At 57.3% G+C, this 26,934-nt stretch overlaps 1 protein-coding gene across 3 annotated transcripts; it reads left to right on the top strand.

Moving 5' to 3' along the window:
* The first annotated feature begins 460 nt into the window (after window positions 1-460).
* On the top strand, window positions 461-18,263 carry LOC102932695 (interleukin-36 receptor antagonist protein). Of its 3 annotated transcripts, XM_037886445.2 has the most exons (7): window positions 461-882; window positions 7,187-7,304; window positions 8,700-8,745; window positions 9,280-9,390; window positions 15,170-15,367; window positions 16,241-16,365; window positions 17,074-18,263. In XM_037886445.2, the coding sequence occupies exons 4-7, from the start codon at window positions 9,321-9,323 to the stop codon at window positions 17,281-17,283; spliced, it is 603 nt and encodes a 200-aa protein (XP_037742373.1). In that variant the 5' UTR covers window positions 461-882; window positions 7,187-7,304; window positions 8,700-8,745; window positions 9,280-9,320; the 3' UTR covers window positions 17,284-18,263. The 3 variants fall into 3 exon arrangements, with proteins under 3 accessions (XP_037742373.1, XP_037742377.1, XP_037742369.1); XM_037886449.2 differs by lacking the exon at window positions 8,700-8,745; XM_037886441.2 differs by lacking the exon at window positions 8,700-8,745 and having other exon boundaries at window positions 9,270-9,390.
* Window positions 18,264-26,934: the final 8,671 nt, after the last annotated feature.

The following is a 26,934-nucleotide window of genomic DNA, read 5'->3' as shown; positions in this document are numbered from 1 at the left end:
GGGAGCGTGTGTGCCACGCTCAGTGGGAGCGCTGGGCACGTGAGGAACGTGGGGGGCTAGCACTCCCAGTGAGTCGTGGGGAGTCCCTGGGACGCTGGGTGCCCAGGTGCCTAAGGTTGCAGACTGACCTTGTTGCTGGGCAGAGGCTTCCCAGGCCTCCCTGGGACACACACGTCCTTCCTTGTGTGTTTATTCCCCTCGTGGGCTGCTCCTCCAGCCCCCCATCCATGGGGAACCACTGAGCCTGCCCCAGGGTTTGGAACAAAAGTCCAATGGCTCAGGGAAACCAGGAGCCTTTCCCAGCCAGCTCTGCCCACAGCCCGGGCACCCATGACTCCTGGGAACCAGGGCGCTGCTGAAATCCATGGGGCCTGGGGTCACTCCCCACCCTGGCAGGGACTCGATGCACACGCCTAGGGGTGGGAGCGCAGATTCATTTGGGGAGGGGCCTCTACTTGTGCTGTGCATGGAGGGCCAGCCCCATGGCAGCTGGGGCATTTCACCCATCATTGCACCCTGATCCCCCTGGGGCAATGCTACCCACGGCTCTGGCATCACACCAGGGCCAATCTGCATGCCCAGCCTGCTTGGCAGGTTCCATTAATTCCACCCACTGACGTGTCAACAGCAAGATTTCAACATCCCCCAGCTTTCGCAGCTGCCTCCTCCTGGCCTGAGGCGGGGACCGGCCCAGCACGAGTATGCCATAGCTCCCCAGAGCCAGCTGCACAACACTGGACTCCCCAGCGCCGTATGCTTCTGACACCCCAAGTACCCCTCCCCACAGATCTGCGATAGCACCAGCCACAACAGGACGGCAGCTGGCAAGGGACACAGCAGGGACAGCTGGGTTCGTGACTCAGGCGCTGGGCTGCAGCTGAGGTGAGCTGGATTCTGTGTCGGTCTGTCTGGCCTTCAGCTTCCCCATCTCGGTTGGGGTCTGTCACGGAGTGTGCGGGAGTCCGGGGCCTGTACCCCTCTTCCTGGGATTCACTGAGACTCTCAACCAGCCAGTAAAACAGAAGGTTTATTGGACAAGAGGAACACCGTCCAAAACAGAGCTTGTGGGTACACCCAGGACCCCTCAGTCAAGTCCTTCTGCGGGAGCAGGGAGCTTAGACCCCAGCCTTGGGGTTCCCTGTGGTCCACCACCCAGCACCAAATTGAAACCAACCCCCCCAGCAGGCTCCCTTCTGCAACCTCTGTTCACATTCCCAGGCAGAGGTGTTACCTCCCCCTCCTGCTCCTGGCTCAGGTTACAGGCTCTCAGATCTTCCCTCCCCTCCCCCAAAACTCCCCTGTCACATTCCCAGGTCAACACTCCCCCCTCCCTGCTGTGTCACATCTCTCCCCCCTTCGAGACTGAACTGAGCGGGGTCCCTCTGACCAGTGACCTGGGTAAGTTCGGGGCCCCCTCTCCGGGACAACGCATCCGCTATCAGTTTGGCACTTCCCTTCACGTGGACCACGTCCATGTCGTAATCCTGCAGGAGCAGGCTCCATCTCAGGAGCTTGGCGTTGGCTCCTTTCATCTGGTGCAGCCAGGTCAGGGGAGAGTGGTCGGTGTAGACGGTGAAGTGTCGCCCGAAGAGATAGGGCTCTAGTTTCTTGAGGGCCCACACCATGGCCAGGCACTCCTTCTCGATGCCGCGTAGTGTTGCTCCCAGGGTAGCAACTTCTTGCTCAGGTACACGATGGGGTGTCTCTCCCCCTTTTCATCCTCCTGCATTAACACCGCCCCCAGTCCCGTGTCGGAGGCGTCGGTGAACACCACAAAGGGCTTGTCAAAGTCTGGGTTTGCCAGAACTGGGCCACTGACCAGAGCCTCCTTCAGTGCCCGGAAAGCCTCCTGGCACTGCTCGGTCCAGACCACCTTGTCTGGCTTCCCCTTCTTGCATAGCTCAGTGATGGGGGTGGCTATGGCGCTAAAGTGGGGCACAAATCTTCGGTAGTATCCTGCCAACCCAATAAAGGCTTGGACCTGCTTTTTGGTGTGGGGAGCGGGCCAGTCTCTGATCACCTCCACCTTCGCTGGTTCCAGCTTTAGGCGGCTGCTCCCCACCCGATGGCCCAGGTAAGATACTTCCGCCATCCCCACCTTGCACTTCTCCGCTTTGACAGTCAGCCCAGCCCCATGGAGTCAGTCCAGCACTTGTCTAACCTGGGACACATGGTCCTCCCAGGTCTGGCTAAAGACACAGATATCATCAATATACGCCACGGCAAAACTCTCCATCCCCCTCAGGAGCTGGTCCACCAGGCGCTGGAAGGTGGCCGGCGCTCCCTTGAGGCCGAAAGGCAGGGTCAGAAACTCATAGAGCCCCAGAGGGGTAATAAAGGCTGATTTCAGCCGGGCATCTGCATCCAGCGGCACTTGCCAGTAGCCCTTTGTAAGGTCCATGGTGGTAAGGTATCGAGCTCCTCCCAGCTTGTCTAGGAGCTCGTCAGGCCTGGGCATGGGGTAGGCATCAGATACAGTGATGGCATTGAGCTTCCGATAGTCCACACAGAACCGGATCGACCCGTCCTTTTTGGGGACCAGCACCACTGGCGAGGCCCAAGGGCTGGCAGATGGCTGGATCACCCCCAAAGCCAGCATGTCCTGGACCTCTCTTTCCAGGTCCTGAGCAGTTTTCCCTGTGACTCGGAAGGGGGAGCATCTTATCGGCGGGTGCGACCCTGTCTGCACCCGGTGGACAGTCAGATTAGTGCATCCAGGCTGGTTGGAAAACAGCTGTCGGTAGGGATGCAGCACCCCCCTGACCTCAGCTTGCTGGGCAGGGGTTAGCTGATCCGAGAGGGGAATTGTTTCCAGGGGGGAACCAGCTCTGGTCCCAGGGAATAGATCTACTAAAGGGTCATCTCCCTGCTCCTCCCAATTCCCCCAACACCACATTCCCCCTGGCATAATATGGCTTCATCATATTCACACGGTACACCCGGCGGTGGTGCGCCCGGTTAGACAGCTCCACCACATAGTTTACCTCATTGAGCTGCTTGACAACCTTGAAAGGGCCCTCCCAGGCGGCCTGTAGTTCGTTCTTTCTCACGGGGATGAGAACCATCACCTGATCCCCGGTGGCGTAGGCGTGGGCCCGCACCGTGCAGTCATACCAGACCTTCTGCTTCTTCTGGGCTCTGGCCAGATTCTCCCTGGCCAGGCCCATGAGTTCAGCCAGTCTCTCTCGGAAGGTCAGGACATACTCCACCACTGACTCTCCATCGGGAGTGGCCTTCCCCTCCCACTCGTCTCTCATCAGGTCCAGGGGGCCCCTTACCCTCCTTCCATATAACAGTTCGAAAGGCGAAAATCCGGTAGACTCCTGGGGCACCTCCCTGTAAGTGAACAGCAGGTGAGGTAAGTACTTGTCCCAATCCTGCGGGTGCTGGTTCATAAAGGTTTTTAGCATCATCTTTAGCGTCCCATTGAACCTCTCCACCAGCCCATTGGACTGGGGCTGATAAGCTGAGGCCCAGTTGTGCTGGACCCCACATTTCTCCCACAAGCACCGGAGCAGGGCCGACATGAAGTTGGACCCTTGGTCTATCAAGACTTCCTTGGGGAACCCCACCCAGCTGAGAATGGTCAGGAGCGCATCTGCCACGGTGTCTGCTTCAATGGAAGCTAAGGGCACTGCCTCGGGGTAGCGGGTGGCGAAATCTACCACCACCAGAATGTATTTCTTCCTCGACCGGGTCGTCTTGCTGAGAGGTCCCACTATGTCCATGGCCACTTTCTGGAAAGGTTCCTCTATGATGGGCAAACGTTTCAAAGCTGCTTTCCCCTTGTCTCGGGCCTTCCCCACCCTCTGACAGGGGTCACAGGATCGGCAATACTGCTGGACCGTGGTAAAGACCCCAGGCCAGTAAAAGTTCTGTAGCAACCTCTGCCGGGTGCGCCGGATTCCCTGGTGCCCTGCGAGGGGGATGTCATGGGCCAGGTACAGGAGCTTGCGGCGATACTTCTGGGGGACCACCAGCTGCCTCCTGATCCCACAGGACTCTACTTCCCCTGGGGGAGCCCATTCTCGGTACAGGAACCCCTTCTCCCACAGGAACCTCTCCTGGCAGCCTCTCCTCATGGTCCGTACCACACTGAGATCGGCCAGGTCCCTGAGCTTCCACAAGGAGGGATCTTTCCTCAACTCGGCCTGCAACTCAGCGGCTGGGGAAGGGATGGGGACCGGTTCCCTCTCATTGGCCAGGTCTGAGGCCACAGCCTCTCTGAGCTGAGCCCCTCGGCACTCCCTCCCCATCAGGGTAGGGTCCTGTGCCTCCGGTGTGGTACCCTCCCCAAGGTCAGGGTGCAGTGCCCCTCGCCAGCTCTGGCTACGGGTCACAACCAGGGCGGTCTGGGGGTTGCTTGGCCAGTCCTCTAGGTCCCCCCCCATCAAAACCTCAGTGGGCAAATGGTGGTGCACCCCCACATCCTTGGGGCCCTCCATGGCCCCCCATTTCAGGTGTACCCTTGCCACGGGCACCTTGAATGGGGCCCGCCCACCCCTATCAGGGTCAGGTAGGTGTTGGGCACCACCCGATCTGGGGCCACCACCTCGGGCCGGGCCAGCGTCACCTCCGCCCCCGTATCCCAGTATCCATTGACCTTCCTCCCATCCATCTCCAGGGGAACAAGGCACTCTCTCCGGTTACAGGGTGGGCGTGGGGCTGTCCCTCCGAGCACCCTGAGTCCAGAGCCTCCAGCCCTCTGGCGGAGCTGGTCTGGGGTACTCTTCCCTCCTGAGCAGGTGGTAAGCTGGCAGCCCCCCTTGCCTGGGCCGTCTGCCCCTCGTCCAGCTGAGCCCCTACCCAGTTAACCCTGGGTAGGTTGGGTCTGCTCAGTTTGTCCCTGAGCCCGGGGCACTGGGTCCGTACGTGGCCTCTCTGGCCACAGTGATAGCAGCTCAGGTCACGTTGGTCCCCTCGAGCGGGTCGGAGGGGCCCGACACCAGGCGTTCCCCTTTGGAGGGGTTCTCCCTATTTCCCTGCTGGGAGGCCCCATGGTGACTCTCTCTCTGCATCGGGGGGGGCCTGTTCTTTTGGGACTCCTCCCTGCTACCCCCTGACCGACTGTTCACAAACTCGTCGGCCAGCTGCCCTGCATGCTGGGGGTTCTCGAGCTTTTTGTCCACCAGCCACAGCCTCAGGTCGGAAGGGCACTGTTCATACAGTTGCTCCAGTAGGATTAGGTCAAGCAGGGCCTCTTTAGCTTGGGCCCCAGCTGTCCACTTGCGGGCACATCCCTGCATCCGGTTGGCCAGTTGTGGGTAGGTGACCTCAGGCGTTTTACGCTGACTCCGGAACCTTCTCCGGTACATCTCGGGGGTCAGCCCAAATTCACGGAGCAGGGCCTGTTTGAACAGTTCATAGTCCCCTGCCTCCGGCCCTGTCGTTCGGCTGTACACCTCCACGGCTTTGGGGTCCAGTAAGGGGGTGAGAAACTGGAGCCTGTTGGCAGGGTCAACCCTGTGCATCTCGCAGGCATTCTCAAAGGCCGTCAGGAAGCTATCTATGCCCTCCCCCTCCTTCCGCTGGGCCAGGAAGCACTTATCAAAGCTCCTTGCAGTCTTGGGTGCCCCCTCGCTCACCGCAGCCGGGGTCCCACTGCTCCTCAGCCTGGCCAGCTCCAGCTCATGCTGTCTCTGGTTCTCTTCATGCTGTCTCTGTTTCTCCTTCTCCTCCTGCTCATGCTTACGTTGCCTCTCCTTCTCCTGACGTTCCCTCTCCTTCTCCTTCTGTTTATGCTGACGTTGTTTCTCCTTCTCCTCCCTCTCATGCTGACGTTGCTTTTCATGATCCTCCAGCTCCCTCATTTTCATCTCCCTCTTGCATTCCAGTCGCCTCCGCTCCAGGGATGGGGAGCTCCGCCGGGAGCTTCCCCCAACCCCTTCCCCAGGCCTAGGTAGGAAGGGTCTCGGGATATCCTCAGCAGCAGTCTGACCCCTCCCAGCCCGGTCATGCCCCAGGGCCCACGCTGCGTCCGCCGGGCGGCTTCCCTCAGGGACAGGGATCGGGTCATCCAAGCGATCCCTCTCCTCCAGCTGGGCAATCAGCTGTTCCTTGGTGGACCTCCCGATGCGCAGCCCCCTCTGCCTGCACAGCTCCACCAGGTCGCTCTTAAGGCGTTTAGCGTACATCTCCCTGCTGGCCACTCGCAGGCCGGGCAGCTTTCCACGGTTTCCAGGAAGAACCCCTCGTGTGCCAGTCCTTCTTGAGGTCACCACCTCTTTGCCAGGGTTGAGCTGCAGACTCCTCCACCCCTGGGACCACTCGCTGCAATCCCCCGGGGGACCCTGTTACTGCAAAAGTCCTTCTCTCTGGTCACACACTCCCAGGGGTTAACCGCCCCCTGAAACCGTGTCTCTCTGAATCTTCAGCACGCCTGGTCCCCGTCCATCCCCCTTCGTTTTACTGTTCCCCAGTCACTTACTGCAGGAAGCGCCGTTCACGGGGTGCAGTAGATCCCACCTCTGCCACCAGTTGTCACGGAGTGTGGGGGAATCCAGGCCCTGCCCCCCTCTTCCTGGGATTCACTGAGACTCTCAGCCAGCCAGTAAAACAGAAGGTTTATTGGACAACAGGGACACAGTCTCAAACAGAGCTTGTGGATACAACCAGGACCCCCTCAGTCAAGTCCTTCTGGGGGAGCAGGGAGCTTAGACCCCAGCCCTGGGGTTCCCTGCGTTCCTCCACCCAGCCCCAAACTGAAACCAACCCCCCCGCCCCCAGCAGGCTCTCTCCTCCAGCCCTTGTCCAGTTTCCCGGGCAGAGGTGTTACCTCCCCCCTCACCCTCCTGGCTCAGGTGACAGGCTCTCAGGTCTCCCACCCCCAGTGAAACTCCCTTGCCACATTCCCAGGTCAACACTCCCCCCTCCCTGCAGCGTCACAGGGTCTGCACAGCCCCCAGGACAATGGGTCCCAAATCTCAGTTGGGGTTTTGCCTGACGCGACGGGGCCCTGATCTCGGTCGGGGTCTGGGCAGTGCCCGGCCCGACGGGGCCCCAGTCTCAGGTTTCTATCTGAGGATTCCTGCATTGGGGTTTCCAGACTGACCCAATCCCTGCCCATACGTCACTCAGTTCATGGGCTCTCCCCAGCCTTATTGTCCGGGACTGGGTGTTGCCCCTTCCTGGAAGCCACCATGTGTCAGCTGAATTTGCATGTTACATCAGCGCTGTCCTCTCCCAGGCCCATTATCCCAGGTGTAACCGACACTCCCTGCGCAGCAGGGCCCATAAGTAGCTGTGGAGCTGGCAGGCTGGTGCGACGGCACGCTCCAGAACTCACAGGAACTTGTGGACTGCAGGTACCGCTCTCCCCCCGGGTTCCCAGTGCCACAGGCCTCCTCTGCCAGCTTGCTGCCCTAGCACCCGGTGGGTCCTCTGGTTTCTCTTCTGGCTGGGATGGGGCTGATGGCGTATGGGCATATTCCCAGGGGCAACAGGGAAGGGCAGGAATCCAGTGCTTTACCAGGTGGGCACTGGGGCTGGGTTCAGCTAGGATTTACCAGCTGCTGGCTGAACAGAGAGCGCTTTGCAGCCTTCATGGCTGGGGAGTTACCTGGGTACAGGGGCCTGCCAGGGCTGGCCCAGGCCCAAGCCCAAAGCCTTCGGTGTCACCGGCAGGTCTCCCCTTGGGTTGGCACCTCAGCTGCTGTAAAGCAGCAGAGCTCCACCGACTCCCCTGGGCTCAGGCCTCCACGGTCAGAAAGAACGCCTAGGAGGACTATGACCTGCCACCATCCTGCACAACCAGGCATTCACTCTGAAACCTAGTGATGACCGCAAGCATGTCACCATTGCAGACTAAAGTCTTTGCTGTTGCACATGTGGCCGTCCTGGGACTGTGGGCAGATCCTGGCACTATAGGCTCTGTTGGAGAAGGATGCCCCCCTCTGCCCCAGTCTGAATCCCGGCTCCCTGGTTAGAGACACACTGATGCGGCCCATCTCGAAGCCCCACTGTTGGGGCTTGGTCCCAGCCACAGGCAGGGTCAGGCCTTTGTGATAGCCAGGAATCCTGCCCATTCCAGACCGACGCCAGGTGCCAGCCTCTCCCCACAAGGCTCAGCCATGTCTGGCACCCCGGAGTCACAAGTGGGTTGCGGGACACCCCACAGGTGAGTCCCAGCCCCCAAGCTGTACATGGAGGCTGGCCATGTGTGGGATCCCTGCCTTTCCGGGCTCCACGGGGCATGGGCAGGTGGCTGTGAGCACAGCTCGTGAGCCGTGTCTACACCCTCCACCCACGCGCCCCAGGAGAACCGGGCTGGCTGGAGCTGTAAGCTGGACGCACCCGCACCTGGGCTTGGACTGGCCTTGGGAGCCTTCCAACGTGGGCTAACACTGAGGGATGGCACCAGCAGGCCCCACCTCCGTGCCCAGTTCACACCGCTGGCGATTAGCAGTGGCTCCATGGGCATCAATGGGCCAGATCCTCTGCTGGTGTCAATTGGTATCACTCCACTGCTGTGTGGGGAGTCCAGGGCTGGGCTAGCAGGGGCTGCGGGTCGGGAGTGAGGGGCACCAGCAAAGCAGGGAGGGGGAGTCCAGGGCTGGGCTGGCAGGGGGCTGTGGGTCGGGAGTGAGGGGCACTGGCAGGGCTAGTGCAAGGAGCCCAGGGCATCCTGAGAGATCAGCAGCCCGGGGCAAAGTCTGGCCGTGATGCTGCTGTCTCTGGTCACCATCTCCCTTTGTTGACAGTGAAGCCACAGGAGGAGGGGAGCCAGCTGCAGACTGTGCGCGTGGGGTAAGGGCTGGGGTTGGGCTGGGGTCTCCCTTTGGCGGATACATTGTGCCTGGGGTGGGGAACTCAGCGTTTTCTGCCCTGTCCCAGCCGCCATCGCCCCCAAGGAGCTCTGCCTCCCCTTCAGCTGGGGCTGAGAGTGCAATGGTGTTGACAGCCAAATAGCTTGTGGAACTCCCTGCTACTGGATGTCAGCTAAGACCCCCAGCTGCACAAGCTGCTGCCCCCTGAATCAGCCAGGTGCCCCCTGTGTGCTACCGAGTGTATCTGCCCCCATGGCCAGCCCTTCCAGAGGCACATTGGGGTTGATGCTTTTCCCAGGAGGCTGTGATTGGGAGCGGGGGTGCAGAGAAGGGGGTGAGAATGCCCCCCTGCCAAGCATGTGAGTCAAATGTGGGTAGGTGACTCCATGGGGCAGGGTCCCCCGCAGCAGGATCTAGCTCTGAGACCACTGATCTGTGCACGGGGGTGGCTACGGTGCGGGGCAACTGAGATCACTGACCTCAGTCTCTCCTCTCCCGCTGGAGAGCGCTGCAGGAACACCGCTGTCCAGGCTGGGCTCAGGGGACGGGCTGAGGATGGAGCCGGTTTCGGAGTCGGTCGTGGACCCCGACATGGAGGAGCTGTTCAGACTTTTCTTGGATGAAGGTAGCTACCCAGGGGCTCAGGGCAGCTGAGGGGGAGACGTGGATGCTGCTTAGCAACTGTCACGGAGTCCCTGGGCCATGCTCTGGAACGGCTCCCTATGAAGCCAGGCAGGACTCTGGGGAAGTCTCCTCTCTGAGAGCAGCCTGTCTCCAGGACACACAGCTCACCCAGCTTCCACCTTCCTGGGTCTGACCTCGGAGCATTCAGCCTCCTCTGCCCCTCCGTGCGCTTCCCACAGCGAGTCCACCCAGGCGGGGTCCTGGGGAAGCCAGAGGGTCCTGCCCCCCAACTCCGCAGTCAGACGTGACTCTCAGCCAGCCAGTAAAACAGAAGGTTTATTAGACGACAGGAACATGGTCTAAACCAGAGCTTGTAGGTGCAGAGAACAGGACCCCTCATCCGGGTCCATTTTGGGGGGCAGTGAGCCAGACAACCACGGCTGCACTTCACTCCTCGTCCCCAGCCAGCCCCAAACTGAAATCCTCTCCAGCCCCCCTTCCTCTGGGCTTTGTCTCTTTCCCGGGCCAGGAGGTCACCGGATTCCTTTGTTCTCCAACCCTTTAGCTCTCACCTTGCAGGGGGGGAAGGGCCAGGCCATCAGTGGCCAGGAAACAGGGTGTCGGCCATTCTCTGTGTCCAGACCCCTGCACACCCCTGCCCTCTAGGGCTCTGCAACGATCATACACCCTTATCCCACCCCCTAGATACTTAAGAACTGCCTAGGGGAAACTGAGGCACCCCCACAATATTCAGAGGAAACATTAAGAACAGTCCCACTTTGTCACATCTCTCCCCCCTTCGAGACCGAACTGAGCGAGGTCACTTTAGCCGGTGACCTGGGGAAGTTCGACCCCACCAACGTTTCCATAGATGTCCCAGCATTTCTCCCATTCCTTAGCATTGGCTTGCATCAGCCCCGCACCTAGCCCTGTGTCTGAGGTGTCGATGAACACTATAAAGACCTTGGCAAAGTCTGGGTTTACCAGATTTACTGGGCCCTGGATTAGAGCCTCCTTCAAAGCACAGAGAGCCCTCTGGCACTGCTCGGTCCAGACCAGCTCGTCTGGCTTCCCCTTCTTACATAGCTCAGTGATGGGGCAGCTAGGGAGCTCAAGAGGGGTACAAACATCCAGTAGTACCCCGCCATCCCAATAAAGGCCTGGACCTGTTTCTTGGTCTGGGGAACAGGCCACTCTCTGATTATCTCCACCTTACACTTTTCAGCTTTTACCGTCAGTCCTGCCTCCTTGAGGCAGCCCAGCACCCTCTTCATCTGGGACACAGACTGTTCACTTACAGAATTAGGATGGAGACATCCCTTTCTCAACAACCTTGTCTCTCCAACAAGCTGGCCAAACACAGCCACTTGGTTATAGGACTGTTTAACTTTCTTAACAGCTTTCACTTCATCTGAGACCTTCTCAAAGCTATCCGCACTGGATCTTTCAACAGGACAGTCAGTGGATCCATTCACAACAGAAAATTTCTGGCTGTTAGGAACTGAAACTTTCTTGATTCAATCACTTTCACACCCTTCAGTTGCAGTAAACTGCTTGCAAAGACTCCATGAGGATTCCTTTCCCTAGGGGCTTTTCTATGCAACAATTCACAATTCACAGAAATTCTGCTCTTACCCTCTTTACCTTGGGCTTGCTCTAGAGGAACACTTTCCGGAGCAACAACAGACTCTTTCTGGGTCTCCCTTACATCCAGAATTACCTCTGGCCCATCCGGCGGATTCCTACACAATCCCCTTTCAGGCAAACTTACAGACTTCCTAGATAAAAGGTTAGAAGCATTCTCCTTCCCTTTGCCACACACAAGTTCAGGAATCTTTTCCTTCTTGCTACCGGTTTCCACACCCTCAGTAGGTAACACAATCACATCATCTTCATGCTCTCCTTGTGCCCTGGCTAGGATCTCACCCTGATTAGACAGAGTTGCTCCACCCTTTCCCAAAAACACACTAGCAACAGGCAAAATACAAGCACCAGAATTGTCTGGTCTCTGGGATTTTGCATAGACACTAACTGGATGCGACCTAGTTACAGGGCCATTCTCCTGAGCAGACACAAACTTGGGACCATTCCGTTCCTGGGCTTTAGCTGAATCCAGAACCAACTCTGAGACAACTGCACGACCCTCAACCATCACAGGCTGAAAGGCCCCTTCTGTCTGCTCCAGAGACAAAGAAGAGCCGGACACACTTTCTCCTTTCCCAGACACACAGCTTGGGATCTCATTCCCCTGGTCCCAGCACACAGGGCTGGTCACAGACAACTGCTTGGAGATCAGGGTAGCTCCCTCCATAGGCAAGTCAATACCCCTGACAGACACAGGCACATTCCCTTCCCTGTCACAATTCTCCACCCAGCTAACAGGTAAGGTCCAGGGACACTCATCTTCCACTCTCCTCGCCTTCCCACCCTGCTGACTAGACACAGCCATCAGCTCACAAGGCTGCCGAGGCTCCTCCAAACTTTCCTTCCCAGGCACCTTGCCACTCCCAACCCTGCTGCTCTTCTCACTACCCTGAGCTACTTCCAGCAAATCGCAGTTACCCCTCTCAGGTTCCCTTTTACAAGCTGTGCTCTCCAAGCTCTGTTTTCCTTCCCTTACCAGCCTCTGCTTCCACAAGGGACTAGATGTTCAATTCACTGCGAGATGACAAGTCCTATCCAAAGTGTCTAGAGATGAGACTAGACCTGCCATCCCCTGCACTCTCGAGAGATTAACTACCCAGATGTTCTGCTCTGCAGACTCAGCTCCCCAGTCTTCCCTCTCACTGGCTGGGCCTGGGGTCACAGCCCCGCTAAACCCTGTCCCTGGTAGCTCCATCCTTGCCATGGACTCACTTCCCAGCAGCGCCTCTGGACCAGGCAAACCTGGTTGGTAGCCGACTTGCCCTGCTTGTGGATCCCCCCACTCAGCTGGGGTCTCAGCTCCCACTGTGCTCAGCGCTGCCCTTGCTGTCCCAGTGTGGGCAGGCAGCGAGCTTGCTGCTTTCCTCACTGCATCAGAGCCAGCGTGAGCCCCCTCTCTGGTGTGCAAGGGGGCGGGGAGCATCTCTCTGTCCCACCCAGCCCCAGGGGTCTGGTTATAGGCAGGCAGGTATCCTGAGCTTAGCCGCTCCTCCCCCCTGCCAGCCAGGTCCTCTGCATTTTCACTGACAATTTCCATCTTAGTCAATTGGTTCCCTGGATTCAAATTCAAATCCTCGGCCGTTACAGGAGCAGGGCCTGGATCCTGTCCCAAAGAGACACAGTCATCCCACAACAGGACCTCACAGCCGATATCCTGGAGAACCCCAACGACCAGCCAGCCCGACCCCTCCTGTGTCTGCACAGGGATCTGGGCCATAGACAGGGTGAGGGGCTTCATCCCTGGGACCCTCACCCAGCTCACCCAGCCCCTCAGCATCTAAGGCTGCACCACCAGGGGCCTGACAACAGTTCTCTCTGTCCCAGGATCTCGCCACCCCAGGAATGTCTCCCCATTGACCATCACCTTCCGCTCCCACTGGGGGTCCGATAGGCCTGAGCCCAGGAGACTCCACACAGACGCATAGTCTACGGACCGGGACACAGCAAGGGAGCTAGACACCGGGGCTTTTCTGCAGGGTCCCCGTGGTTCAAATCACCAACCTGCTCAAAGGCAGTGAGGTGGCATCCACATCCCCCCCCCCCTCCTTAACCAGGGGCAGCAATTTAGTCTCGAGGTTCCCTGCAGAGCTGGCACCCTGGTATTTATCCCCACTCACCCCTGGGAGGTCCCCTAGGCCTCTCCGCTCCACCATCCCCAGTTCATGCTGTTGCTGCTTCTGCAGCTCTTTCTTGGGCTCTCGCTGTCTCTCACAGTCCTCTTGCTCTCTCGGACTCAGCTCCAATCCCGTCTGTCTCCGATCCCCCGATGGGGAACCCGATCGTGAAGACCCCTGTCTGGTCAGGGACAGGAGTCTTGGGGATGCCTGGCTACCACTCCAGCTGCTCCCAGATCCTGCTATAGCCCCATTTGGGTCAGGAATCTCCTGGTCATCCTCCTCCAGTTGCACGATTAACTGTGCTTTGGTGAACTTTCCAACGCTCAACCCTCTCTTTCTGCACCGGGTTACAATGTCCTTCTTAAGGAGACGGTGACAGGATCACTCTGCTGTTCCCAAGTTGTCATGGACTCACAGGCCTGTGTGCTCTCAGCTCCCCACGGTTTCCAGGGAGAACCCCTAGTGTGCCAGCCCTTCTCGAGGTCACCACCTCTTTGCCAGCGTCGAGCTGCAGACTCCTCCGCCCCAGGACCGCTCGCTGCAATCCCCAGGGGAACCCTGTTACTGCAGAAGTCCTTCTCTCTCCCAGAGCCAAGCTGCAAGCTCCTCTGCCCCCAAGACTGCTCACCGCAGTCCCCAGGGGGACCCCATTACTGCACAGTCCTCGCTGGTCACACACTCCATGGGGTTAACCGCCCCCCAAAACCGCCCCTCTCTGAGCCTTCAGCACGCCTGGTCCTTGTCAATCCCCCTTCGTTTTACTGCTCCCCAGTCACTTACTGCAGGAACCGCCATCCACGGGGTGCAGTACATCCCACTTCTACCACCAGTTGTCACGGAGTCCCCAGGCGATGCTCGGGAACTGTTCCCTACGAAGCCAGGCAGGACTCTGGTGAAGTCTCCTCTCTGATAGCAGCCCGTCTCCAGGGCAAGAAGCTCACACAGCTTCCACCTTCCTGGGTCTGACCTCGGAGCATTCAGCATCCTCTGCCCCTCTGTGCGCTTCCCACAGCGAGTCCGCCCAGGCGGGGTCCTGGGGAAGCCAGAGGGTCCTGCCCCCCAACTTCGCAGTCAGATGTGACTCTCAGCCAGCCAGTAAAACAGAGGTTTATTAGATGACAGGAACATGGTCTAAACCAGAGCTTGTAGGTGCAGAGAACAGGACCCCTCAGCTGGGTCCATTTTGGGGGCAGTGATCCAGACAACCCCGTCTGCCCTTCACCAGTGCAGCACCATGTCTGCACTTCGCCAGCCCCAAACTGAAACTCCCTCCAGCCCCTCCTCCTCTGGGCTTTGTTCCTTTCCCTGGCCAGGAGGTCACCGGATTCCTTTGTTCTCCAACCCTTTAGCTCTCACCTTGCAGGGGGGAAGGGCCCAGGCCATCAGTTGCCAGGAAACAGGGTGTCGGCCATTCTCTGTGTCCAGACCCCTGCACACACCTGCCCTCTAGGGCTCTGCAATGATCATACACCCTTCTCCCACCCCCTAGATACTTAAGAACTGCCTAAGGGAAACTGAGGCACCCCCACACTATTCAGAGAAAACATTAAGAACAGTCCCACTTCGTCACAGCAACTTGTCTGCAGTGCCCCATGCCCCCCATGCCCACAGGGTCCATCACAGCCCAGGGCCCATTCGGTGAGGCAGAGGCTGGGGTCCCTACAGGCCCCTGGTGGGAAAATGACCCGAGAGACCAGCAGTTGGAGGTCCAGGGGGGAGTCTGGTATTAGCAACTGTGTTGCCACAGCTAGAGAAGCTGGCTGAGATCAGGCCCCGTCGTGCTGGGCGCTGCCCAGACCTGACCAAGATCAGGGCCCTGTCGTGCTGGGGATCCCGGTGGCAGGGGGATGGGGACCCCAACCATGGGAGTGCAGGGGCAGGGAGGGGGACTCCAGCGACGGAGGTGCGAGGCAGGGAGGGGGATCCGCAGGCAGGGGGATCCCAGTGGCAGATTTAGGGAGGCTGGGGGGGGGTCACACAGCAGCACCTGGGTAATGGACTTGTTGGTTTGTTTCCCAGCTGCCGAGGGCGGGGGTGGGACGTCCAACATACACATTATGAATTTTCCCACCCCTGGCTTCGGGCCCACGCCTGGCTTCCGGCCGTCCAAACAGCCGCTCCACTACTGGATCCGCGACACCAGGCAGAAGGCCTTCTACCTGCGGGACAACAGGCTGGTGGCCGCGAACCTGCAGGGCGAAAATGCCAGCCAGGAAGGTTGGTTGCCCCCAGGGTACCTGCTGGGGGTTCACAGTTAGTGACTTCACGCCACCCCCTTCCCAAAGCCCCCCTCCGCACCTGGCTCCGGCCTCCTTCGTCCATTTGGCTCCCGGGCGCTGGGAGACGCCAGGCAGGGCTCTGTCCCCACAGAAGGCTCCTGGTAGTTTGCAGCCAGTGATGCCCACCCCAAGGGGCTGAGATAGCACCAGAGCCAGGTGCCCCCTACCCCACTCGCTTTGCTGGTCTCCCAGTCTCTTTCCAGTGGCTGGCACATTGCACACTAATGGAACAGCTGCTCAGGGGAACCCTTTGCAACAAGCATTATTGGTCCTACAACCCCAGGAAGGGCGGAGCATGGTCCTGAGCCCCCACCCAGACCCTCCACTGTACTTAGGGCCAGTGGGAAATCAGGTCCCAGCCTGGGGAAATTCCCACCTTTCGAATTTCGTTTCCATCCCGAATTGGGGTGAACAGTCCAAATCTTGCCCAGCGGGGAGGGGCAGGTTGGGAACGGGGGGAAGTTTGGTGTCACTTTGCCAGCAGGGATTGAACCGCGACCGCCTTAGCTGCTGTAGGGCCTCGTGGGGGCTGTAGTTCACTCGCCTCATTCTTCTCTTCTCCTCTCTGGGCCGGTCTCTCCAGTTGGACTACAGCTCCCAGGATGCACTGCCATGCAAGACCCATGATTCTACCATGGTGCATCCTGGGAGATGTAGTCTAGCCAGGGAGCCTAGCCCATGGAGGACAATGGGGCCACAAGGCAGTGAGGGGGGACCAGGAGCAACCCATGCTGGCAGGTCAGTGACCTGGCCTGCAGGGGGCCCTGGCCGTGCTTTGATCACATTTCCCCCTCCCGATCTCCCTCTGCAGAGAAGGTCAGCGTGGTCCCCAACAGGGGGCTGGAGCGCAAGAGGTGTCCCCTGATCCTGGGCATCAAAGGCGGCAAGCAGGGCCTGTCGTGTGGAACAGCCAAGCAGCCCCAGCTGCAGCTGGAGGTGAGTGCCATGCCAGGGACCCCCTGCCGGCCCCTCCCTGAGTCTCCACTGCGGGATTCTCAAAGCCCTGCTCAGAGCCAGGGCTGGACCAGGGCATAGGCCCTACCAGCCAGCATCCAGAGCCCACCTCCTGGGGTCACGGGAGTGCCCCACACTCTCAGCATTCATCACAGAAAAGTTTCAGAGTAGCAGCTGTATTAGTCTGTATTCACAAAAAGAAAAGGAGGACTTGTGGCACCTTAGAGACTAACCAATTTATTTGAGTATAAGCTTTCATGAGCTACAGCTCACTTCATCGGATGCATTCATGAATGCATCCGATGAAGTGAGCTGTAGCTCACGAAAGCTTGTGCTCAAATAAATTTGTTAGTCTCTCAGGTGCCACAAGTCCTCCTGTTCTTATCACAGAAAAGGTTCATCTCCAGCCATCCTGGCTGTGCAGAATGGAACTGAAGCAGAGCCAATGCCTGAGTTTGCAGAGAGCCTGAGCCCACAGGTCAGAGGAGGGAACAGCCCTGGCCTCTCAATGGGCCTGGCTGGGTTTTGGCCAGTAGGCCCCAATCCCCCTCCCTAGTCAATACAAATAGTCACCCCTGGGGCCCAGCTCAGCCTCCCAGCCCCACACCCATCCCAGCGCCGAGGGCGTTGTGTCCGGCTGTCCCGCGGCATCGCTTGTTCTAACCTCTTCCCCGCGCCCTCCCCCCGCAGGATGTGCAGCTCACCGAGCTCTTCGACAAGTATGAGGAGGCCAAGCGCTTCACCTTCTTCAAGACCTACAACGGCAGCACGCACCGCTTCGAGGCGGCCGCCTACCCAGGCTGGTTCCTCTGCACCTCAGCCCAGGCCAACGAGCCCATCGGCCTCACCGCCCGCCCGGGGGAAGCTGCTATCACCGACTTCTATTTCAAGCGCAAATAGGCCCCGAGTGGGGGCCGGGCAGCAGGAGCCAGAAACCAGCCCTACCCTGGGGGCACGGTGCTGCTTCAGCCCTGACCTCTCGGTGGCCAGCCGTGGTGGGGGGTTAGAGCTACCCACCCCCAATGGGAACCCCAGGAGGACGTGGCAGCCTCAGTTTCCCTGTCTTCCCTGGGCCTGTCAGCTCTTTGACTGGCCGGCGCCTGAGCCCCTGGCGTAGCACTGACCCGTACATGCGACGGGGCTCAGTTTTTCTCCCGGCCCCAGCGCCTTCCCGGGGTTGAAGTCTTAGCTGGCATGAGAAGCAAGCGACTGATTTGTACCGGATCCCATATGGGAGTGACACAGCCACTTCTCAGGGCGCACGAGGCCTGGCCCAGCCTTGCTCCCGGTCCCGTTAGAGGGGCTGACGGAGGCACTGCTCCGTACTGCTGATGGGAAGAGATCTTGGATTCTAGCCTGAGGCCTGTGTACCTGGCAGGGCCAGTGGGGGATCTATGCACCAGCCAGCAGAGAACCAGGGTCACGTGTAGCTGGAAGGACCTTTGGGGGTCGTCTGCTTCAGCTGCTGCCCTGAGGCAGGATCGAGTCTGACGGGTTTCTCCAGCCTGCTCTTAACCCTCTGGTGCCGGGGGTCCCACAGCCTGTAACCACTGGGGACCTGCTCCGGCACTGGGCCAGCCGCGGTGCTAGGAACTGTCACTCTTGTGTGGCTGATTTTGGATGCAGCTGCCCCCTGGGGTTACCCTTGCTAACCCCCTGCCCCCCCCCAAAAAAAGCTAGGGCCAGAAGAGGCTGGCGTGTGGGTCCTTGGGGGCCGTATTCGAGGCACAAGAGGCTAAGTGGCAGGGCCTGGAGGAGTTGGAGCCTTTGGGGTTCATTTCGGTCTCTCGCTTCATACCGGCCCCCAACCCCCATCTGTGGGTCTGGCTTTCCCCTCTCTTTGTACAGGCTGCTTTGAGAAATAAAACGGCTCAAAATGCCCAGGGAATGGCTGCCAAACACACGAGTGCTGGGCGGGCCGGGGGGGTGGGGGGGGAATTCTGCTGAGTGTGTGGTCGACTGTTGAAAATGGGGGAGGGGGGTGAACCAATGGGCAGTGGGCTGGAGGAGGGAAATCCAGGGACAGTGGCTGGTCAGGCAGGGGGTGGCTGGGGGATAACTGGATGGGGGGACCCCAGGAACCGAAGGGGGCCGGGGATGCAGGAGGTAATGGTGGGGGGCAGTGTAAGCAGGACTGGGCTGGGGATCCATGGGGTAGGGCCGGATCCCCCAGCTCCATATACACAGCTGTACGAGCCAGGCTCCCTGGCTGTCTCCGGGCCTCTCTCCAGGTCTCTGGGCAGAGAGAAGGGGCAGGAGGGTGCTCCTGGCGCCAAGGCAGGTGTCCTGGACTCCCATGCTCTCTCGGCTCCATATGGCCCATCAGTCTGACAGCCCTCCCCGGGGGTTCACTCTCGGGGATTAAACCCCACTTCCTGGCCTGCACCTCTCTGAGCCATCAGCACACCTGGCTCTGCCGTGGGCCCCCGGGGCCGCCACACTCAGGGGAGCAGTGCCCCCCGATCTCTAGCCTGCCGTGACAGGTGGGTTCATTGTATGTCTGAACACAGCACAGGCTGTCCTCAGGGGCCTGGCCAGTCTTAGCCCCGTCCATGTGTCCCCATTCCCATGGCCTCCCGCTGCTCTTTGTCCCCAGTCCAGCAGCCCCCTCCTCCGCCCTTTGTCTTTGTTCCTGGGCAAAGAGATCACCTGGGCCCTCTCTCTTCCCTCCTTACACCCCTGGCCTGGTGCCCCATGCCCAGACACCCCCCTGCAGCTGTCCCTCCCCAACATGCACTGGCTGGGCAGACAGCAGTGCTGGGTCACCAGGAGGCATCAGGGATCTGTGTGCCCAGGCAGGGCCACCCAGGGGATTCAGGGGGCCTGTGGTCGTCGTCAGCGGGGGTCCTTCCGCTCCAGGTCTTCGGGGCACTTCGCTGGAGACATGGAGCGGAAGAAGCAGTGGTGGGTCCTTCACTCCGGGTGTGTTCGGCGGCACTGAAGGACCCGCCACCGTCGAAGTGCCACCGAAAACTCTCGTGGGGGCCCCTGAAAACTATCATGGGGGCCCCAGCGGGGCCGAGGGCCTGGGGAAAATTGCCCCATTGCCCCCGCGATCGGCAGGCCACAGGGATGGCGCTGGGAGCCTGGCTGGGAGCAGGGCCCAGGGGGCCAGTTTCTGTCCCAGGCTCTGGGGCCAGACCAATGGGCCAGACTGTGGCCCTGGCTGGAGGTGCTGCCTGTGTCCCTTTGGCCCAGGCTGTGTCTCCCCCAGCTTTGATTTCCTGAACACCAAGACGTGGGCTTCCCTCGGCCAGGGTCTGGGCCGCCAGCTCTTCAGGTCAATGAGCATCCGCCCCACTGAGCGGTGCCCTCCTCGGCTGACTCCCAAAAATGCCATTGGCCTTCTTGGCAACAAGGGCACACTGTTGACTCATATCCAGCTTCTCGTCCACTGTCACCCGTAGGTCCTTTTCTGCAGAACTGCTGCCGAGCCATTCGGTCCCTGGTCTGTAGCGGTGCATGGGATTCTTCCGTCCTAAGTGCAGGACTCTGCACTTGTCCTTGTTGAACCTCATCAGATTTCCTTTGGCCCAATCCTCCAATTTGTCTAGGGCCCTCTGTATCCTATCCCTACCCTCCAGCGTATCTACCACTCCTCCCAGTTTAGTGTCATCTGCAAACTTGCTGAGGGTGCAATCCACGCCGTCCTCCAGATGATTTATGAAGATATTGAACAAAACCGGCCCCAGGACCGACCCTTGGGGCACTCCACTTGATACCAGCTGCCAACTAGACATGGAGCCATTGATCACTACCCGTTGAGCCCGACAATCTAGCCAACTTTCTACCCACCTTGTGGTGCGTCCATCCAGCCCATACTTCTTTAACTTGCTGGCAAGAATACTGTGGGAAACCGTGTCAAAAGCTTTGCTAAAGTCAAGGAACAACACGTCCACCACTTTCCCTTCATCCACAGAGCCAGTTATCTCATCATAGAAGGCAATTAGATTAGTCAAGCATGACTTGCCCTTGGTGAATCCATGCTGACTGTTCCTGATCACTTTCCTCTCCTCTAAGTGCTTCAGAATTGATTCCTTGAAGACCTGCTCCATGATTTTTCTGGGGACTGAGGTGAGGCTGACTGGCCTGTAGTTCCCAGGATCCTCCTTCTTCCCTTTCTTAAAGACGGGCACTACATTAGCCTTTTTCCAGTCGTCCGGGACCTCCCCCGATCGCCATGAGTTTTCAAAGATAATGGCCAATGGCTCTGCAATCACATCCGCCAACTCCTTTAGCACTCTCGGATGAAGGGCATCCAGCCCCATGGACTTGTGCACGTCCAGCTTTTCTAAATAGTCCCGAACCACTTCTTTCTCCACAGGGGGCTGGTCACCTTCTCCCCATGCTGTGCTGCCCAGTGCAGCAGTCTGGGAGCTGACCTTGTTCGTGAAGACAGAGGCAAAAAAAGCATTGAGTACATTAGCTTTTTCCACATCCTCTGTCACTAGGTTGCCTCCCTCATTCAGTAAGGGGCCCACACTTTCCTTGACTTTCTTCTTGTTGCTAACATACCTGAAGAAACCCTTCTTGTTACTCTTAACATCCCTTGCTAGCTGCAACTCCAATTGTGATTTGGCCTTCCTGATTTCACTCCTGCATGCCTGAGCAATATTTTTATACTCATCCCTGGTCATTTGTCCAATCTTCCACTTCTTGTAAGCCTCTTTTTTGTATTTAAGATCAGCAAGGATTTCACTGTTAAGCCAAGCCAGTCGCCTGCCGTATTTACTATTCTTTCTACACATCGGGATGGTTTGTTCCTGTAACCTCAATAAGGATTCTTTAAAATACAGTCAGCTCTCCTGGACTCCTTTCCCCCTCATGTTTTTCTCCCAGGGGATCTTGCCCATCAGCTCCCTGAGGGAGTCAAAGTCTGCTTTTCTGAAGTCCAGGGTCCGTATTCTGCTGCTTTCCTTTCTTCCTTGTGTCAGGATCCTGAACTTGACCATCTCATGGTCACTGCCTCCCAGGTTCCCATCCACTTTTGCTTCCCCTACTAATTCTTCCCAGTTTGTGAGCAGCAGGTCAAGAAGAGCTGTGTCCCTAGTTGGTTCCTCCAGTACTTGCACCAGGAAATTGTCCCCTACACTTTCCAAAAACTTCCTGGATTGCCTGTGCACCGCTGTATTGCTCTCCCAGCAGATATCAGGGTGGTTGAAGTCTCCCATGAGAACCAGGGCTTGCGATCTAGTAACTTCTGCGAGTTGCCGGAAGAAAGCCTCGTCCACCTCATCCCCCTGGTCCGGTGGTCTATAGCAGACTCCCACCACGACATCACCCTTGTTGCTCACACTTCTAAACTTAATCCAGAGACTCTCGGGTTTTTCTGCAGTTTCATACCTGAGCTCTGAGCAGTCATACTGCTCCCTTACATACAGTGCAACTCCCCCACCTTTTCTGCCCTGCCTGTCCTTCCTGAACAGCTTATATCCATCCATGACAGTACTCCAGTCATGTGAGTTATCCCACCAAGTCTCTGTTATTCCAATCACATCATAATTCCTTGACTTGACCTTGACCTTGACCATCACCATCATAATTTCTTGACCTTGGCTTGGCCCGTTGCTTTGATGGCCCGCTGGGGTCAGCTTACCACTTCTTTGGGCCTCCGCATGGCATGGCCAGGAGACCTTCCCCACAGGCCCTGCCTGTGGCTCTGGGCTTGGCATCCTTGGCACTCTGCAGAGAGCTGGGGGTCTCCAGGCAACCCTCGCACCAATTTGTAGGGAGGGGATCCCTCAAGGGCAGCAAGCTCCTTCCCTACCCTGGGTGCACGAGCCTGTGACAGCTGTGGGACACTCTGCTTCTGTGACCTGAGCAGCTCTGTGGGGCAGGACCAGCCCTCTCTTCTGCTTTGGACCGTGCCTGGCACAACGCCTGGCCTATGGCTCGTGCTCTCATGTGCCGTGGTGACACAATGCTATATCACAGCTGTCGGGCAGGCTCCTCCCCATCCTGCAAAGGGCCCCCTGGTCGCAGCCCAAGGTGGAGCTGCACAAGGCAGACCTGCGCCCAAGGCTGGAGATGCCCAGCCAGGAGGCCCCTGGAGCTGATGCTGTGGCATTGGCTCTGGTGCTCCGTGAGCGGCTTTGCTTCCCAAAGCCCGGGGCTCAGCTCTCCCTTGTGCTGCTGCTACGCTGGGGGATCCGTCTAGGCTGGACATTAGGAAACACTGTTTCGCTAGGAGGGTGGTGAAGCACTGGAATGGGTTACCTAGGGAGGTGGTGGAATCTCCTTCCTTAGATGTGTTTAAGGCCTGGCTTGACAAAGCCCTGGCTGGGATGATTTAGTTGGCGTTGTGATGTTACACTCAACGTTCTTTATGGCAATATGTTTATGAGATGGATATGACAGAACTGAGATGTACTTTATGCAAGATGGCTTCTGTGAGGTGTCATTGGAAAGGTTCTGATTTACTGAATGTGATTATCCAATATGTATGCATGTATCGTTTCTGTATCTGGCCATGTCTCTGTATTTCAAATGTGCTATATTGGAAGAGGCCAAACAATGTTAATGGCTTACTGAGGAAATGCACACAAGCATAAGGATTACCTCAGGAACAGCGAACACTAGAAACCTCTCAGAGATAGCCCTGCACAATGGGAACTGTTTGACCCAGGTCAGAGCAAAAAAGCTTTCCAGCAAGTTGGGGGGAAGATATAAGAGAGGGACAATGACAACATGAGGTGGCCTCACTCTCCCTACAACAAAACACTGGAAAACACCTGAGAAACAAAGACTGAACTATGAGAAGTGCTGGTCCCAGACTAAGATCTTTAGCCTGTGTAAGAAAACCTGGGAAAGCCAAGGCAGCTTGGGCCTTAAGACTCTGCCAGCCTGTTTATCACTCAGGGTGAGAATTTGCTAATTTGTATCCTGCCTATTGAGAGTGTCAAGATTAGTTTGCATGTTTTGTTTCATTTTTTTAGTAATCTGCTTTGTTCTGTTTGCTCTCCCTTTAACCACTTAAAATCTACCTTTTGTAGTTAATAAATGTATTTTGTTTATTATTAAACCCAGTTTATGTCATTTCTAACTGGGGAGGGCAAGAAGTCATGCACATCTCTCTTAGAATCATAGAATATCAGGGTTGGAAGGGACCTCAGGAGGTCATCTAGTCCAACCCCCTGCTCAAAGCAGGACCGATCCCCAAATAAATCATCCCAGCCAGGGCTTTGTCAAGCCTGACCTTAAAAACTTCTAGGGAAGGCGATTCCACCACCTCCCTAGGTAACGCATTCCAGTGTTTCACCACCCTCCTAGTGAAAAAGTGTTTCCTAATATCCAACCTAAATCTTCCCCACTGCAACTTGAGACCATTACTCCTTGTTCTGTCATCTGCTACCACTGAGAACAGTCTAGAGCCATCCTCTTTGGAACCCCCTTTCAGGTAGTTGAAAACAGCTATCAAATCCCCCCTCATTCTTCTCTTCCGCAGACTAAACAATCCCAGTTCCCTCAGCCTCTCCTCATAAGTCATGTGTTCCAGTCCCCTAATCATTTTTGTTGCCCTCCGCTGGACTCTCTCCAATTTATCCACATCCTTCTTGTAGTGTGGGGCCCAAAACTGGACACAGTACTCCAGATGAGGCCTCACCAATGTCGAATAGAGGGGAACGATCACATCCCTCGATCTGCTGGCAATGCCCCTACTTATACATCCCAAAATGCCATTGGCCTTCTTGGCAACACGGGCACACTGTTGACTCATATCCAACTTCTCGTCCACTGTCACCCCTAGGTCCTTCTCTGCAGAACTGCTGCCGAGCCATTTGGTCCCTAGTCTGTAGCGGTGCATGGGATTCTTCCGTCCTAAGTGCAGGACTCTGCACTTGTCCTTGTTGAACCTCATCAGATTTCTTTTGGCCCAATCCTCCAATTTGTCTAGGTCCCTCTGTATCCTATCCCTACCCTCCAGCGTATCTACCACTCCTCCCAGTTTAGTGTCATCCGCAAACTTGCTGAGGGTGCAATCCACACCATCCTCCAGATCATTTATGAAGATATTGAACAAAACCGGCCCCAGGAGCGACCCCTGGGGCACTCCACTTGATACCGGCTGCCAACTAGACATGGAGCCATTGATCACTACCCATTGAGCCCGACAATCTAGCCAACTTTCTACCACCTTATAGTGCATTCATCCAGCCCATACTTCTTTAACTTGCTGACAAGAATACTGTGGGAGACCGTGTCAAAAGCTTTGCTAAAGTCAAGGAACAACATGTCCACTGCTTTCCCTTCATCCACAGAGCCAGTTATCTCGTCATAGAAGGTAATTAGATTAGTCAGGCATGACTTGCCCTTGGAGAATCCATGCTGACTGTTTCTGATCACTTTCCTCTCCTCTAAGTGCTTCAGAATTGATTCCTTGAGGACCTGCTCCATGATTTTTCCAGGGACTGAGGTGAGGCTGACCGGCCTGTAGTTCCCAGGATCCTCCTTCTTCCCTTTCTTAAAGATGGGCACTACATAAGCCTTTTTCCAGTCATCTGGGACCTCCCCCGATCACCATGAGTTTTCAAAGATAATGGCAAATGGCTCTGCAATCACATCCGCCAACTCCTTTAGCACTCTCGGATGAAGGGCATCCAGCCCCATGGACTTGTGCACGTCCAGCTTTTCTAAATAGTCCCGAACCACTTCTTTCTCCACAAAGGGCTGGTCACCTTCTGCCCATGCTGTGCTGCCCGGTGCAGTAGTCTGGGAGCTGACCTTGTTCGTGAAGACAGAGGCAAAAAAAGCATTGAGTACATTAGCTTTTTCCACATCCTCTGTCACTAGGTTGCCTCCCTCATTCAGTAAGGGGCCCACACTTTCCTTGACTTTCTTCTTGTTGCTAACATACCTGAAGAAACTCTTCTTGTTACTCTTAACATCTCTTGCTAGCTGCAACTCCAGGTGTGATTTGGCCTTCCTGATTTCACTCCTGCAAGCCCGAGCAATATTTTTATACTCATCCCTGGTCATTTGTCCAGTCTTCCCCTTCTTGTAAGCTTCTTTTTTGTATTTAAGAGCAGCAAGGATTTCACTGTTAAGCCAAGCTGGTCGCCTGCCATATTTACTATTCTTTCTACACATCGGGATGGTTTGTTCCTGTAACCTCAATAAGGATTCTCTAAAATACAGCCAGCTCTCCTGGACTTCTTTCCTCCTCATGTTATTCTCCCATTCTTCACATTGAGGAAGAGGGTAAATTTTTATGAGCTTGCACTGTGCAGATTTTTCTACACAGTACAAGACAGTATTATTTTGGAGTGTGCATGTGAATGCTGGGGGAGTCCTCTCACCCAGAGCTGACTTCAGTCTGTTCCTGCAGCGGGGTGTGGCCCTACCTGTGTGTGTGCTGCAAGAGGCCGGAGAGCCTAATTCAGCAAAGCAGGGAGAGGGAACTGAGGCTGGTTGAGCAGGAGATGCTCAGTGAAATCCCAGTACATCAGGTGACATCCCGGATGGGGGCTCCAACCCATCACAGGGGTTGGTCCTGTTTTGAGCAGGGGGTTGGACTAGATGAACTCCTGAGGTCTCTTCAAACCCTGATATTCTATGATTCTATGATCCGTGCTGAGTTCTCTGGTCACCAACTGCCTCTCCAACACACAGCGTCAGCCTGGGGGGAGCTCTCCACTGTCTGGACCCCCACTCCCTGTTTTACCCCCAAACCCTGGCACTCCCCCAGCTCCCCACCCCCTCGCTGCACCATCCCCTGGGTCGCATGCACCTGAACAGGAGCCTACTACCAACCCCCCAGCATCCTCTAAGACCACCTCCCCTGCCCATGCTCTCCACCCTTAAGCGAGCGTCTGGGGTACCCAGGCATTGGGCAGGCCCTCGGGAGGGAATTTTATCCTGTAGCACTGAGGGGTGAGACACCTGGTCTTTCAGGGGTCCGGCTGGCTGGGGTGCCCAGCTGTGGGCATGGTGCAAGCCTGCAGGGACTCTGGGGTTCACACCCCCGGAGTGTTGGAATCCGGGCACTGGATGAAAATGAATCCACTAAGCAAATTGTGAGGCTCATGTGGGACCTAACTGTGAGCCTGCAATTGAGGGGGCTGGGGACAGGGCTGGCTATTTAAATCCAGACCATAATTGGAGCCTAATTAGGCTCCCAACCTAAGACAGCTTCCCTTATTATTAGCATCTCTCCTGTGGTGAATGATTCTGGGTCATTCCCAGCTCCTCAGCTGGGGTAACCGGGCCCAGAGCTGCTGGAGGCCCCCCCAGCTGGAGGCCCAGCAACCGTCCCCACCATCCAGGTGTACAGGGGATGGAGCACCAGATCCAAGAGGTGTTTCGGTGCCTAACTGCCTTGGGGAGGATGCAGAGGGGTGACTGGGCCAAATCAGTGTGATGGTGCAACCCCACGCACTGGGTCTGTCTCCATCTGCAGAGGGCAGACAGGGCAAACCTGAGGGTGCTGAGATCTGCTTCAGGCACTGCAAAGGCTAGGAGGTATTTGCCTGACACCTCTGAGCTCCCCGCCAGTCCAGCTGCCCCCTGCACCCCCCCATCTGCCGCTGATCCGGCTGCCCCCCCACCTCCCCT

Source organism: Chelonia mydas, chromosome 26 (assembly GCF_015237465.2).
Source record: "Chelonia mydas isolate rCheMyd1 chromosome 26, rCheMyd1.pri.v2, whole genome shotgun sequence".
Taxonomy (NCBI): Eukaryota; Metazoa; Chordata; order Testudines; family Cheloniidae; genus Chelonia; species Chelonia mydas.
This window is presented reverse-complemented; position numbering and strand designations above follow the sequence as displayed.

Excerpts from the sequence above, each read along its gene's own strand:
- LOC102932695 (XM_037886449.2), top strand. The coding sequence starts at position 9,321 with ATGGAGCCGGTTTCGGAGTCGGTCGTGGACCCCGACATGGAGGAGCTG. Across the intron at positions 9,391-15,169 it reads CAGACTTTTCTTGGATGAAG|CTGCCGAGGGCGGGGGTGGG; the intron begins GTAGCTACCCAG and ends TTTGTTTCCCAG. Across the intron at positions 15,368-16,240 it reads CGAAAATGCCAGCCAGGAAG|AGAAGGTCAGCGTGGTCCCC; the intron begins GTTGGTTGCCCC and ends CTCCCTCTGCAG.